The sequence below is a fragment of the Pleurodeles waltl genome, chromosome 12 (genome assembly GCF_031143425.1).
Source record: "Pleurodeles waltl isolate 20211129_DDA chromosome 12, aPleWal1.hap1.20221129, whole genome shotgun sequence".
NCBI classification, from domain to species: Eukaryota; Metazoa; Chordata; class Amphibia; order Caudata; family Salamandridae; genus Pleurodeles; species Pleurodeles waltl.
The window spans coordinates 698,029,327-698,041,788 of NC_090451.1; the positions used below are offsets into that span (position 1 = coordinate 698,029,327).

At 45.6% G+C, this 12,462-nt stretch overlaps 1 protein-coding gene across 2 annotated transcripts in view; it reads right to left on the reverse strand.

Annotated features, from left to right (window-relative positions):
* Positions 1–812: 812 nt before the first annotated feature.
* Positions 813–12,462, reverse strand: part of LOC138266887 (cornifelin homolog) — a 49,648-nt gene continuing 37,998 nt past the window's right edge. For both annotated transcript variants that reach the window (XM_069215614.1, XM_069215615.1), the window contains exons 2-4: positions 12,254–12,372; positions 5,763–5,941; positions 813–3,853 (exon numbers count right to left, since the gene is read on the reverse strand). In XM_069215614.1, the coding sequence (XP_069071715.1) occupies positions 3,692–3,853; positions 5,763–5,941; positions 12,254–12,372 (460 nt within the window). In that variant the 3' untranslated portion in view covers positions 813–3,691. The remainder of the gene's footprint in view (positions 3,854–5,762; positions 5,942–12,253; positions 12,373–12,462) is intronic.

The window sequence follows — 12,462 nt, forward strand, 5'->3', positions numbered from 1 at the left end:
ATGTGTGACCGGAACGTAAGGTACTTTTGGAGGGAATTGTTTACATAATTGCTGCCACAAGCCTGCCCCATTATCTATTGTTTGGTAACATACCTGCATCCTATAAGATCTGTTTAAATACATCTCACACAGACAAGGTTATTAGAGGGATTCCTACCAGATGCCATCAACGCTATCTATGCAGCATGTCGCTGTGATGCAGACCCAGTCTTCGTGTCACCACGGAGTCTGACCTAGAGTCCTCATTCCAAGGTAACGAGGGTTGGGGGACATTTCTCATGGACCTGGTACTGACAGATTAGGTTTATCACACCTAGCTCTCGTCAGGTTAGAGATTAGGTTCTCTATGCTAGGGATTTTACATTTTATGTTTATTGCAATATGGTGGGGGCCTTTGTGTTCACAACTCTCATCTCTACAATCATGCTTCTTTTGTTGTGCATTAGCCTAATCATTGCAGCTCATGCATTTTATCGTAGATTGCAGCCTTTTCAATAAATATATTGCAAACTCTCCTGCATCTCCTTTAATGCCTGTGTGTGACTGAGACTTATTGCTAACATGAGAAAAGGGTAACTTCTGTTCCACCACGACTCCCCTGAGATGTCGCACTCCAGAGTCCATGCGTAAAGGCTGCCACAAATCACCTTCTACTGTTTGAGTTTTTGGTGCAGTACTGCTTGTGAACCGGGAGGGGTGGGCCAACAGTTGCGACTTGTTGTAGGAATGGCCTGGTTGTCTACAAACAAAAGTGCTGTCATCCCTAAACTAGCAGTCTCACCGAGGAGCAAGAGTCAAACTACGACATTACATGAAGAACCATGCATAATTTTATTTAAGCTTGAAAAATCATAACATTTACGAAATTTGCTTATGTGAAGTTGGCAACATTCTTGAAATTTTGCACAGCTTTTCCTTATCAGGGTCTGGCACAAGAATTAAATGTATTTTAGGAGACTGGGTTGAGCCAACAACATCTCGCAGGAGACAGGCTAGGACCGCAAATGTCTTGCCGGTGATTGCTTTGAGCAGAAAATGTTATGCAGGAGAATTTTCTACTAAGCTTAGCCCCACTGCGGGTATCTCATGTAACTTTGCAATGAAAGGTATTTCTACACTTACTATATCCATATGAAATACTACAAGGTGAATTTCCTGAAATTGTGTTTAATTTCGTATGATTTTAGTCTAATTGTCACAAACTTTCATGAAATGTTGTGAAATAAAATTTAGCACAGGCCTATTAAAGGACCTTAGCTCCACAGGTATTCTCTCTTTTGTGTGTGTGGTGTATGATTTGTGTTTGGTATTTTGTTAAAATGGACCGGGGTAGTAATTATGTATTCACCCCCACACATGGAGAGGCACACACATACACAGATTTCTACAAAGACCAATTCACAAGCAAAAACGCCAGACCTGTTGGCAGTCAAATGCACATCCATATACAAAAGCCCACAGACCGAAAGATACACAGATAAGGAAGCTCACACGGGCACATCCACCCACCCACATGCAAACACTGCAGCACACGCACACTTCTCGCCGGCGGTCAATGCTTAATTGATTGATGGTGTGTATCACACTTCATGCCACCACACACAGCAGCTTTGTGTTAAATGTCTTCCAAGAGAACAGCGAGTCAAAGAAGCATTGGCAAAGCCAATGGGTATTCCCCTATGCAAGAACATATGTGTTTTAGCCGTGTTGTCCACCAGAATGGCTGCTGTTCAGCATGGCTAAAAGTTAGTGGCATAGAGGAGAGTAGTATGCAGTTTTTTAGGGTGGAATGGCAAAGAGTAGAGTGTTGTAGAGTAGAGTGGCAGAGAGTGTTGTGTACTGGAGTGGCATAGAGTAGGGTGGACTGATGTAGAGTGCATTGGTGACAAGTGATGTACAGTCTAGTGGCATTGAGTGCAGTGGCATTGAATTCAGCAGCATCATAGAATACAGTGGGATAGATTAGAATGGTGCATAGTAGAGTACGGTGGCCCAGAGTGGCGTGGCGCAGAGTAAAGTGCTGCGGAGTAGAGTGGCATAGAGTGCAGTGGTGTAGGTTAGAGTGGCGTAGAGTAGTGCACAGTGGAGTGGCGGTGCAGAGGAGAGTCAATGGCATAGAGTGCAGAGTAGAGCTGAGTGGCATAGAGTGCAGTAGCATAGAGTAGTGTAGGGCAGAGTATAGTGCAATGGCATAGAGTGCAGTGGTGTACAGTGGAGTAGGGTAGAGTGGAGTAGTGCAGAGTAGAATGGCATATAGTTCAGTAGTGAAGAGTGCAGTGTTTCAAAGTAGAGTGTCGGAGTGCAGTGGTGTAGAGTGGAGTAGAGTACCATATAGTGCGGCTGTGTACAGTAGAGTGTTTCAGAGTAGACTGAAGTGGCGTAGAGTGGAGTAGTGCAGGGAAGAGTGCAGCTGCATAAAGTGTAATGGCGTAAAGTGGTGTAGAGTGCAGTTGTGCAGAGTAGGGTAGAGTGGCGTACAGTGGATTGGCATAGAGTGCAGGGGCGTAGAGTTGAGTGTTACAGAGTAAGGTGCATTTGCGTGGAGTGTATTGCATAGATTGCAGTAGCGCAGAGTGCAGGGTTGCAGACTGGAGTAGAGAACAGAGCGGAGTTGTGCAGAGTAGACTGATGTGGCCTAGACTACAGTGGTGTAGAGTGTATTGGTAAAGACTGCAGTGGTTTAGAGTAGAGTGGCCAAGAGTGTATTGACATAGAGTAGAGTGGTGTAGGGCAGAGTGCAGAGGAGTAGCTTGAAGTGGTGCAGAGTGTCGTGGAGTGGTGTAAAGTGGATTGGTGCAGAGTAGAGTGCAGTGATGTGGAGTGATGCAGAGTAGAGTGGAGTGACAGAGTGGATTATTCATGGTGTGGTAGCACACTGCCATTACAGACAACACATTTGCAATGGAAATGGCCATTTCATTTCTGCAGACATACAGTTTTACTAATAAAACTATACAGTGCACGAAAATGTATGGAAATTGCATCACTTAGTGTAATGGTTTGTTTTACTGATATTAAAGTATTTGTTTCCAACACACTTCAGAAATAACAAGAATGCGCTTCATTTGTGTTCCTAATTCTGAATATATTCTAAAAATACACAGTTCATTTAAATGTTGCCATGTGCCAGAAAAAAACGATTTCCAAACTCCAAGATCCAGCAAGACTGTCATAAAAATCGTCTCACTTTGAAGTTAAAGAAATAAAAGTAAACAAGTGCCCATGGAAGACAGCACCCGACATTTGACCTCGGTGTTTGAATACACAGCAAATGTGATAAGAACAAGATTTATGGCCTGTTTGCAGAAAGATGCACTGGGAAAGATACTGTGAATAAGGTTTGGGGAAGAGAAGGTACCAACCCAAGCTGGACAGCCTACAATTAATCAAGCCAGCAAATGGAAAGCTAGGAAATGTGAGCTACAAACTACAAAGCCAATAGCAAGCAACTGGCAGAATGCATTCCTAGGTCAGCTCTCTGAATGTCCCCAAGATGTCTTTAACGAACCAGACAACCGTCCTGCCTGGTAGGCTGCAACCTAGAAAGGAGAAAGGAAGCACTAAAGAATCAAGAACTCACAGCATTCATCTGGGATACTCTAGAACACTGGGACTTGCTTTAAAGTAACTGTAGACCGGACACAGGAAGACCATGTGGGATGCTGTGCCCTCAAAGTGACCCTGATGATGGTTACATGGGTGCTGGTGTCGTCAGCAGCGGCACGGCGGCCATGCTGGTCTGGGCGGTGACCACGTTGTAGGAGCTCTTTCTCTTCTTGACCTCGCGGGCCATCTGGCACCAGGCGCAGGAGTAGCAGCAGCAGAGCACGGCGCAGTCACTGCAGATGGAGCCCTGTAGGAGGCGATATAGGAGGGAGGTGTGAGAGACCACCTTCCAAAGCTTAGAACCCCTCCCCAGATCTTTTTGTACCACCAAGAGATGAGTGAGCCCTGCAGACCACCAGCGCAAAGAGTGTGGAGACGAGGGTGGGTGGAACTTTCATCAGCGGGTCTTCAACCCAAAAAATATCTCAAAACCAAAGACATGTTTCAGTTCATAACAGATAGTGTTCTAAGCTCAGGCAGAAAATATTTATTGATATTTTTACAAACAACCATGGATTTATGTTTCTAAGATTTTAGTTTGGCAATTCAACATTTTTAGGCTGTTTATTCAACTATTTTATAATATTTGGATCAAGAAGCCAAACTTCTGTTAAATATATTTTGGCCTCCTGTCGCAAACAATCCCAACCCTTTAAATTACATTAATTCATTTCTATGAAATTTATTTTAGCCTAAAGCCATTAATCCACTTTTCAGTTAAGAATTTCTCATTATTTTGCATTCCCGAAAAGTGTTCCCATGACGGATAAGTTACTGAATTACTTTCAGATCAGTTCCAGAGGAACACAATTGATCTTCGAAATCCTTCACAAACGTGTGGGTGGCTGGAGACATCTGAATGCTCGTTGGAGGGCAGCTGATGACCTCACAAGTCCCCATCTCTTTGTAACTGTAACAAACAAGCCAAAGTAGGTGCAGCCAACGTGTACATTTATTCTGTGGTGGCTACCATCCCAATACAAGGTGGAATGGCTCCGACCACCTTAAGTCGAACGATCACTCCCAGGGCATTCTAAGACGAACCAATAGAAGGAAAAGGTGGGGGGCAAGCAAGTAAGAGCAATGGGAGGGGGAAAACATATATGAGAGTAAACTATCACCTGCCAATGGAAGAAGCTTGGAGGATGGCCTATGCAGTGGGATTGCTAGGGTGGCATTTTTCCTAAGGGGTGCTGGAGGTGATTTGAGCCACCGATAAAGGTCACAATTTCGAAGCTATTGAGAGATAGCCAGGGCTATTCAAGAACCCATCACACTGGGGATGATTCATGAGCCCCTAACATGGTGAAACTGATGGCATGATCACTTCCTGATGGATGCAGTGGCAGGATTTCATGAGCTTCTGGCACACAAGGCTATTCCTCAGCTGGTTGTGGCAGGTTATCAATTGGTGGCCGTCCACAACCTATCACTGGTGAACACATGACACTGTGGGCATTTTATGACATTGTGGTGCAGGAAACATAAAGGGACATAACAGTACACAAGAATTTGAAGGACTTTTTGGGGACAACTGAGGTGCTGATGGTAATGGGGGGAGGGGTCTGTCGTGTGATAAAACACTAGGGGCTTTGATGGGTCTTCAGCACATTTTAAGCTCTCATGTTGAAGGAGCTTCGTATCTGGTGCCACAGTGGTCATTCATTGGTCGGTGGCACTACCACAACATTCTCTGCGAAAACTGATCATTGGAGACATGTCATGATTTCGATGATACTGTGCCACAAGTTCATGACTTTGTATCTTGGTTGCAGCTCAAGGTGAACCCATGGGGACATTAAAGAGGCAGGGGCCTTGTCAAGAGCTGGTGACTGAGTATTTTCTAGAACAAACATGTGCTGTAACGTCATGAGAATCAACGCATTGTATGAGTCATGGAAGTAAGGGTCTGTTTGTATGCTCAACTCTGGGTAAGGCATAGTGCCCTACACAAGGGGTCATATAGAAAGGAGTTTCTTCTCCAAAAGGCTAGCACCCCTGGGGGGGGGGGGGGGGGGGGGGGGGGCCAGCTCTGACGTGGAACTTCAACCTAGTTTTAACACAACTAATGATGAAACTGTTTGAACCACTTCACAAGAAATCCTTAAAAATAACCACATTAAAGACAGCTTTCCTTATCGCTTATCTCTTCGTACCTTTATTCCATATCTCTCCCGAAGCGTCGCACGGATAGCCATGGATGCCGGCGGGCAGGGCGCCCCACATCCGGTGTACCCCATGCAACATGGGTCCAGTAGGGGGAGGCAGGCACACTCGCCCATGTCTATCGCAGTACGGCTCATCAAACAAGGTAAGCACCACATTGCACAGCAGCCTAAGAGGAGATGGAGAGGAGAGTATGACCATGGGCAAGAAGGGGGAGCCACCTGCTGCTTCATGGAGTGGAACAGGCCGTTCAAGGTCATTGGTGCTCTGTCAATAAAGCCAGGCACTGCCACCAAAAGAAGGAAGATCAGCTGTACAAAACCATGACTTTTTCAGTGTTATGAGTTACAACAGAAAAATATACCCTTCTACAACTACATAGCATCTTTTTTAAGAACTATCTGAATCTGGCATTCTTTTTTAGATTTTATTTTACAATTCAAAGCTAATTTCACACGCACCGTCATGATTATGGGAAGAACAGGGCTTAGGCAGGAGAAGACCTGTAGCTGCTGCTGTGAGGGGCTTCACCCCCATCTCCATTGGGTTTTTATGAGCACCTTCATAGGTTGAGGGGAGTGATGGTGAGCTCAAGGGTCCCTTCGGTCCTAGGTGGTCTGGGTAGGGGACTAGACAAGTGGGTACATTACGCCAAACGACATCTCTCCTAAGGCCAGACTTCTTTTTACTTCCCCTCTGCCTTATTCATCAATATCTGCACCGACAAGACTCTTTGCTAATATATTGATCTCTTTATGTGCATAGATGTATGCGAGTAACAAAAGTTTTGTTTATTCAGTGTTTTGTCAGCATGCTGTGGTGGAGTTTGTGGGACTGAAGCCTTCATACTGAACTGTTTGCCTTTAACTTGCTCTGAGGTTGAGAGGGCAGTTTGCTTCTAGGCACTAGGCTGGCCCTGGGGCCTTCACCTCTAGATTCTGCCTTCGGTTTGCATTGCTGGGGAGCATGTTTGGGGGGTTGGTAGTCCGAGGATTGATCGCCCACTCCGGCTCTGTGGATGTTATTTTTATGTTGTGACCAGTATTTTTCTGTTAATAACATAAAATGTATAACCCCAGTAGTCAATATAGGAACTAGCATTTTGTGTTTTCATCAATCAGGGATTCAAGCAATGCACAATATTTGTTAATACTTGATGTTTATAAATAAAAGCTGCCACGCCCTAGGCATACCTCTATCTCTATTTAAGGCCTTAATGGCCCAGTGCCTCTCCTGTGAATTCCTCAAGTTTTTTTTAACAAGTGGCAAGCATGCCCTTTGTGTTTTCACAACTAGTACCAGTGCCGCGACTCACAACTAAACCCATTTCAAGATGGCTGCCATGTTATTTGCACTGTGATCCCCCAACTTTCATTCTCACAAATTGAAAGAGACCAAAGTTAGTCCGAGCCTGTGAAAAAGTGGCAAAGCAAAGAGTCCCAGAATATTTTAAAGTGGATCCATCTAGCAGTCTCTCTTAGAGTGGAGCCTGACCAAACACCCCCCTCATTCCTTAGTGGTGCCATTTGCTAGCTACAACCTTTGAGTATTGTATATGAGAGACAAGATGGAGGTGCCCCTGCTGCAGTGACCTTTCACCTTTTATCCCCTGGATCCCTTTTAACTAATAGCTAGGTCAGCCAACCGCCCGTTAATATGTTTGCATTTATCGCATTGCTTCCATTCATGCGAGTCTTAGGTGGTTTGCAAACACAGTGCATTGCTATTCAATTTTTACTACTTGCCCTTGTTATATAGTGCTCGAATTATAGAATGCTCCTGTTAAGAGCCTGACCTGTTTTTTTTTTTTTTTTCAGAGTTTTTGCTTGCAGCATATTCCAAATGTACCAGATATTCTCATCACATTCTGTATTTGCACGCGGCCCTACTCAGTGCTCGAAGTGGGCATACAGAAATGCTGGTACTTGCTCTCTCAGTACCTGTTTGCTAATGGGATATGAAGTATACCTTTGAAAGGGCCTTAAGGAAGTTCGAGCGTGAACAATCCACAAATGAGAGGTGGTCTGGAAGCTGCTCCACCAACAAAGTGTCAGGATCTGCCAAGGCTTCAGAGGAGGACTTCACACCATCACAGATGTCATCAGTCTTCGAGGGATTGGCCTTTATGAAGCCAGGATGTCTCAAGAAGTATATTTGCAGCGGACTCCACCAATACTCCTGATGCACCCAATTCGAACAAAGTGAACTGTATACACCACCAGCCTCGCCACGAGTGCCCGCAGGGCTGAACCACAGTGCATGAGTGGACACTTAACCAACCATATGACTGTCACAGAGTCTGGACTCCATCCACACAGTGTTCGTGCCCAGCTGCACCTGGTTAAATCATGGACTCATGCGTAGGTGTCCGGGTGCTCCCAGCTGTACCTCTCCACTGCAATACTGCGGCCTGCCTTTTTGAGGTTGAGAGAGACTGATGGTGGTGTTTTGTTATTGTGTTTTCTTTTACAGGTTGGACTTTGTTTTGTTCCTCAATAAAGTTTGGGAGGAACGTAGTGTCCTGCTGGACAAGTTCTAGTGTTCCACCAGCCACTCGGCTGAGGGTTGGCTTTACACACACACCCCACACCCATCCAACACAGGCATAACCGGTCAGGTGACCCTGCCAATAAAAAGGGCCAGGCGTACGTGCCAGAGGCCAGTTATTAGAACCCAGTAACCATGTGTCCGTGTCAACTTATTGCAGCATGAGGGCCTAGGGCCCCCAACAATACATGCACTGGCCACTGTTGTGACACACGAATGCACAAGAAAAACTATTTAAACGTATGTTCCAGAGTGGCAATCTACTTGGCGCAAAGCACTTCAAAGTCCAATCAGTGGTCGTAAACACTGTATAAATACTTTTACATTTAAAATTACAATTATTAAAAAAATCCTAAGGGTTTATGCATTAATAGCTAGCTATTTTTGTCATTTTACTAAGTATTACTAGGTCACTCTTATTTTAATGGTCAGTATTTTTATGTCATTTCATTTAAATATTTGTTCTGAGAAGTGAGCAGTCAAGCGTCCTGATAGCGCGCGTCTGTCAATGTTGAGAGTTTACCAGGGTCCTCATCAGGGATCATGTGAGTAGCTGGTGTCTGTGCATGTTTATATGTACTCACTGTTACTAAGCAGCATTAATGAGCACATCCTTGCTCAGTCCCAAAGCTCTGCTCCCCCAAGGGCCACCGATGTAGGGGATGGTCCGCAGGGGATCCACTGGGTGCCAGGAGGGCCCGGCACACTGGCACTCAATGTGGCGTCAGTGTGGGTTGTGTAATGGGTGGTGGCTTAAAGAGGGCACGATTCTCAACATATTTACATCTGTAGTGAAAGATGAGAGGTTTTCACTGGTTACTTGTACAATTTCCTCCTTCGTATACAACAGGTGCCTCCAACATTCCCAAACTATTGTTGAGTTCAACAGCTTAAAAGAATGTCCCAGCTTAATAGGAAAGGTGCAGAGTCCTTACATAGGTGGCATTCCATTACAGGTAAATGTGCTCCCAGCCTTGACTGCCTACATTCTAGCATGTGGGATAAAAGCATCAGGTGGAGAGGTCACGCTGTAGTGGGAGGAGTTAACATCCTGCCCCAGAAGTATTTATTCATGGGTAACCATGGGTGTGGCTAATGCAGAAACTAATCAGTCTGAATAATATGTCCAAAAAATACCACTACAGCGAATCACATACTGATGTATGGAGGTGTCCCTAGGCTTCCGAGAGTATCAACAGTGTGTGGGTGTATCTCACGTAACCTGTGGGTCATTTACCACATGTAACCTGTGGGTGGTGTCCCTCATGTAACCTGTGGGTGGTGTATCTCGTGTAACCTGTGGGTGGTGCACCTCATATAACCTATGGGTGGTGCACCTCATATAACCCAGGAGTGGTTTATCTCATGTAACCTGTTGGTGGTGTATCTCGTGTAACCTGTGGGTGGTGCACCTCATATAACCTATGAGTGGTGCACCTAATATAACCTGGGAGTGGTGTCTCTCATGTAACCTGTGGGTGGTGTCCCTCGTGTAATCTGTGGGTGGTGTATCTCGTGTAACCTGTGGGTGGTGCACCTCATATAACCTATGGGTGGTGCACCTAATATAACCTGGGAGTGGTGTATCTCATGTAACCTGTGGGTGGTGTCCCTCGTGTAACCTGTGGGTGGTGCACCTCATGTACTCTATGGGTGGTGTACCGAGGAACAACAGTGTCCCGAAGACGGCAAGGGACATGTTAAGGGATCTGGTGATGACATAAATACAACTGCAACAATATGTGTGGTATATGATGGGGCAGGCCTGTTAGACCTGCGCTCAGGGGAACTCCCCATACTAGAACTGTCACATTGTACACATCTCCATGGGTCATTATCCACAAAAACAGGAAAACATTCACTTATAGATAGCACTCAAAATACCACATGTAGATGGTCAGAAACCACACACCAGACCCCAGGAAAGCAAGGATCCCTGGCAGTGCTGCTCTTGATAGGCGTGGCCACACCCGATGACCTGTGCAATATTGATAAGGCGGTATATGATCTTGCTTATGTTCAGAGACCCAGGATAAACCATTGTTTTAGGTTAAGGATGTTGATGTGGTTTATGAGAAACAGGGGTTTGAAATGGACCACTGGGTTAGGGGTTACGATCGGCGCAGCCACGGAGGCTCCATTGGCAGTGACCAGGGCCACTGGAATTATGTGGCAGGGGAAGGCCAAATTATGCAGTAAGGTTGAGTAAATTATGCAGCAAGAAACGGCAAATTATGCAGCGTAATGGAGCACATTTTGTAGTAGTAGTACAAGCATTATTATTAAATTATTATTATTAAAACAAGCATTTGAAATGCAATAGGTCTCGCATTTGTGAGAGAGCTATTGGCGTTGTAAATGACAATGTTCTTTACCTACGTGTTTTGGTTTGAGTGCAGTGGATGTATGCCAGGTGCCACAGCAACCCTCCCAGGCCTGTCGCTGCAGGAGGGAGGACACAAGGCTTCCATCTTGGGAGTGTTTTTCCCTCATTCCTACAGACTGACTGTGATATTATACATAGGAGTCCAGAGAGTGACGGGGAAGTGCTCGGCACCCGAGATCTTGAACGTTGGGGGCAGGGGGTTGCGGGGGGTATTTGAAGTGGGGCCTCTTCAGAGAGGAAGCAGTTGTATTTTCGAGCGCTGTTTTAGACAGTGCTTCTGAAGTGGCATCTGCAAGGTTGCAGTAGCCGCAAGGGGACTGTCAAAGCTATGACAGCAGTGAATTCTGAGAGGAGGAAGTGATGGAGTTTGCTCCACTTTTGTGCCCTATGATATGCTGCGCTTCTCACTGTGGCACCCTTGCGTTAGCACCAAACAAAGAACCCTAGGGGAGAGGATGTGGCGTAAGGACCAGAGCTGCCGACTTTGGAGCTGGGGAACCAGGTGCGAGTCTCTTGATCTCCCTTTGTTTGCACTATATAAAACTGCAAAAAAAATAAAAATTAAATAAAGCCCTCCAATACATTTGTGTTAAGTTCATGCTACATAAAACTTTTTTAAAAAAATGAAAAAAGACCCTGCAACTTCACAAAGAAACAGCAATATGCCCGAAAACAAGGAAGAGGAAGAAACAACATACGGCTGCAAAGCAGCAAGGCAAAAGAAAAAGAATAGTGCGCCATACTAAGGTATCTTACTGATTGTGAAATAATCCATGTACTGGGCCAGTTTCCAGTGTGCTAACAAACCAGCCTCAAGGTGGGTCAAACATAAAGCATTTACCAACGACATCAAGGAATTTTTGAATGGTAGGCCCAGGAACCAATGAAAGTGATGTGCATGAGATGGGCGTGGTTAAAGCCCACAGAATAGATGACAACATGTCGAGAACAGCAGCACTTGCGACCTGCTATGCTTGACCTAAAATTGAGGAGGTGCCCTGCTGGTCATGGTAGTAACGCCTGTCCACCCAAGGTCCACTTAATGCTGCTTGATGACATCACTTGCAGGTATGTGGAGTATATCTACTGCACTCTTGCTGACTACCAGTGTCTGTCTATGACGGTCACTTCTTAAGACATCACATTTTTCAAGTGCCCTCGGTACTGTGGTCCCTACTTCACCCCGTCCAAGAACCACACTTCTGTCTGGTCCATGCCACAGATACCTACAGATCCTGCAGTATGTGGAGTATGTCTACAGCACCCTTGTCGACTACTAGAGTTTGTCTATGTCGGTCAGTTCTTAGGACACTGTTGTCCCTGCCTGACCCAGTCAGAGAACCACACTTCTATCTGGTCCATGCCACAGATACGTACAGATCCCACAATAGGTGGAATATGTCTACAGAGACCTTGCCAGCTACTCGAGTTTTCTATGATGGTCACTTCCCAGGACATCACAATTTCCGGGTGCCCCAGAAGCTGTGGTCGCTGCCTGACGCCGTACAAGACCCACAATTCTGTCTGGTCTTTGCCACAGATACCTACAGATCCCACAGTCCTCGCAGCAGCTGTAGATCCCGCTACTCCAGTTGTCTGCACTGATGACTGTCACCGTCCTGGTGGTGACCACCTGAGGCTGCATCGTCACAGCGGCCATGATGATCCTGTAAGATAGGGACGAAGAAGAGAGGGTTGGGCATCAGATGCTTACTGCTCCGCTGAAGCTCCCATGGCATTGGATTGATTAAACTTCA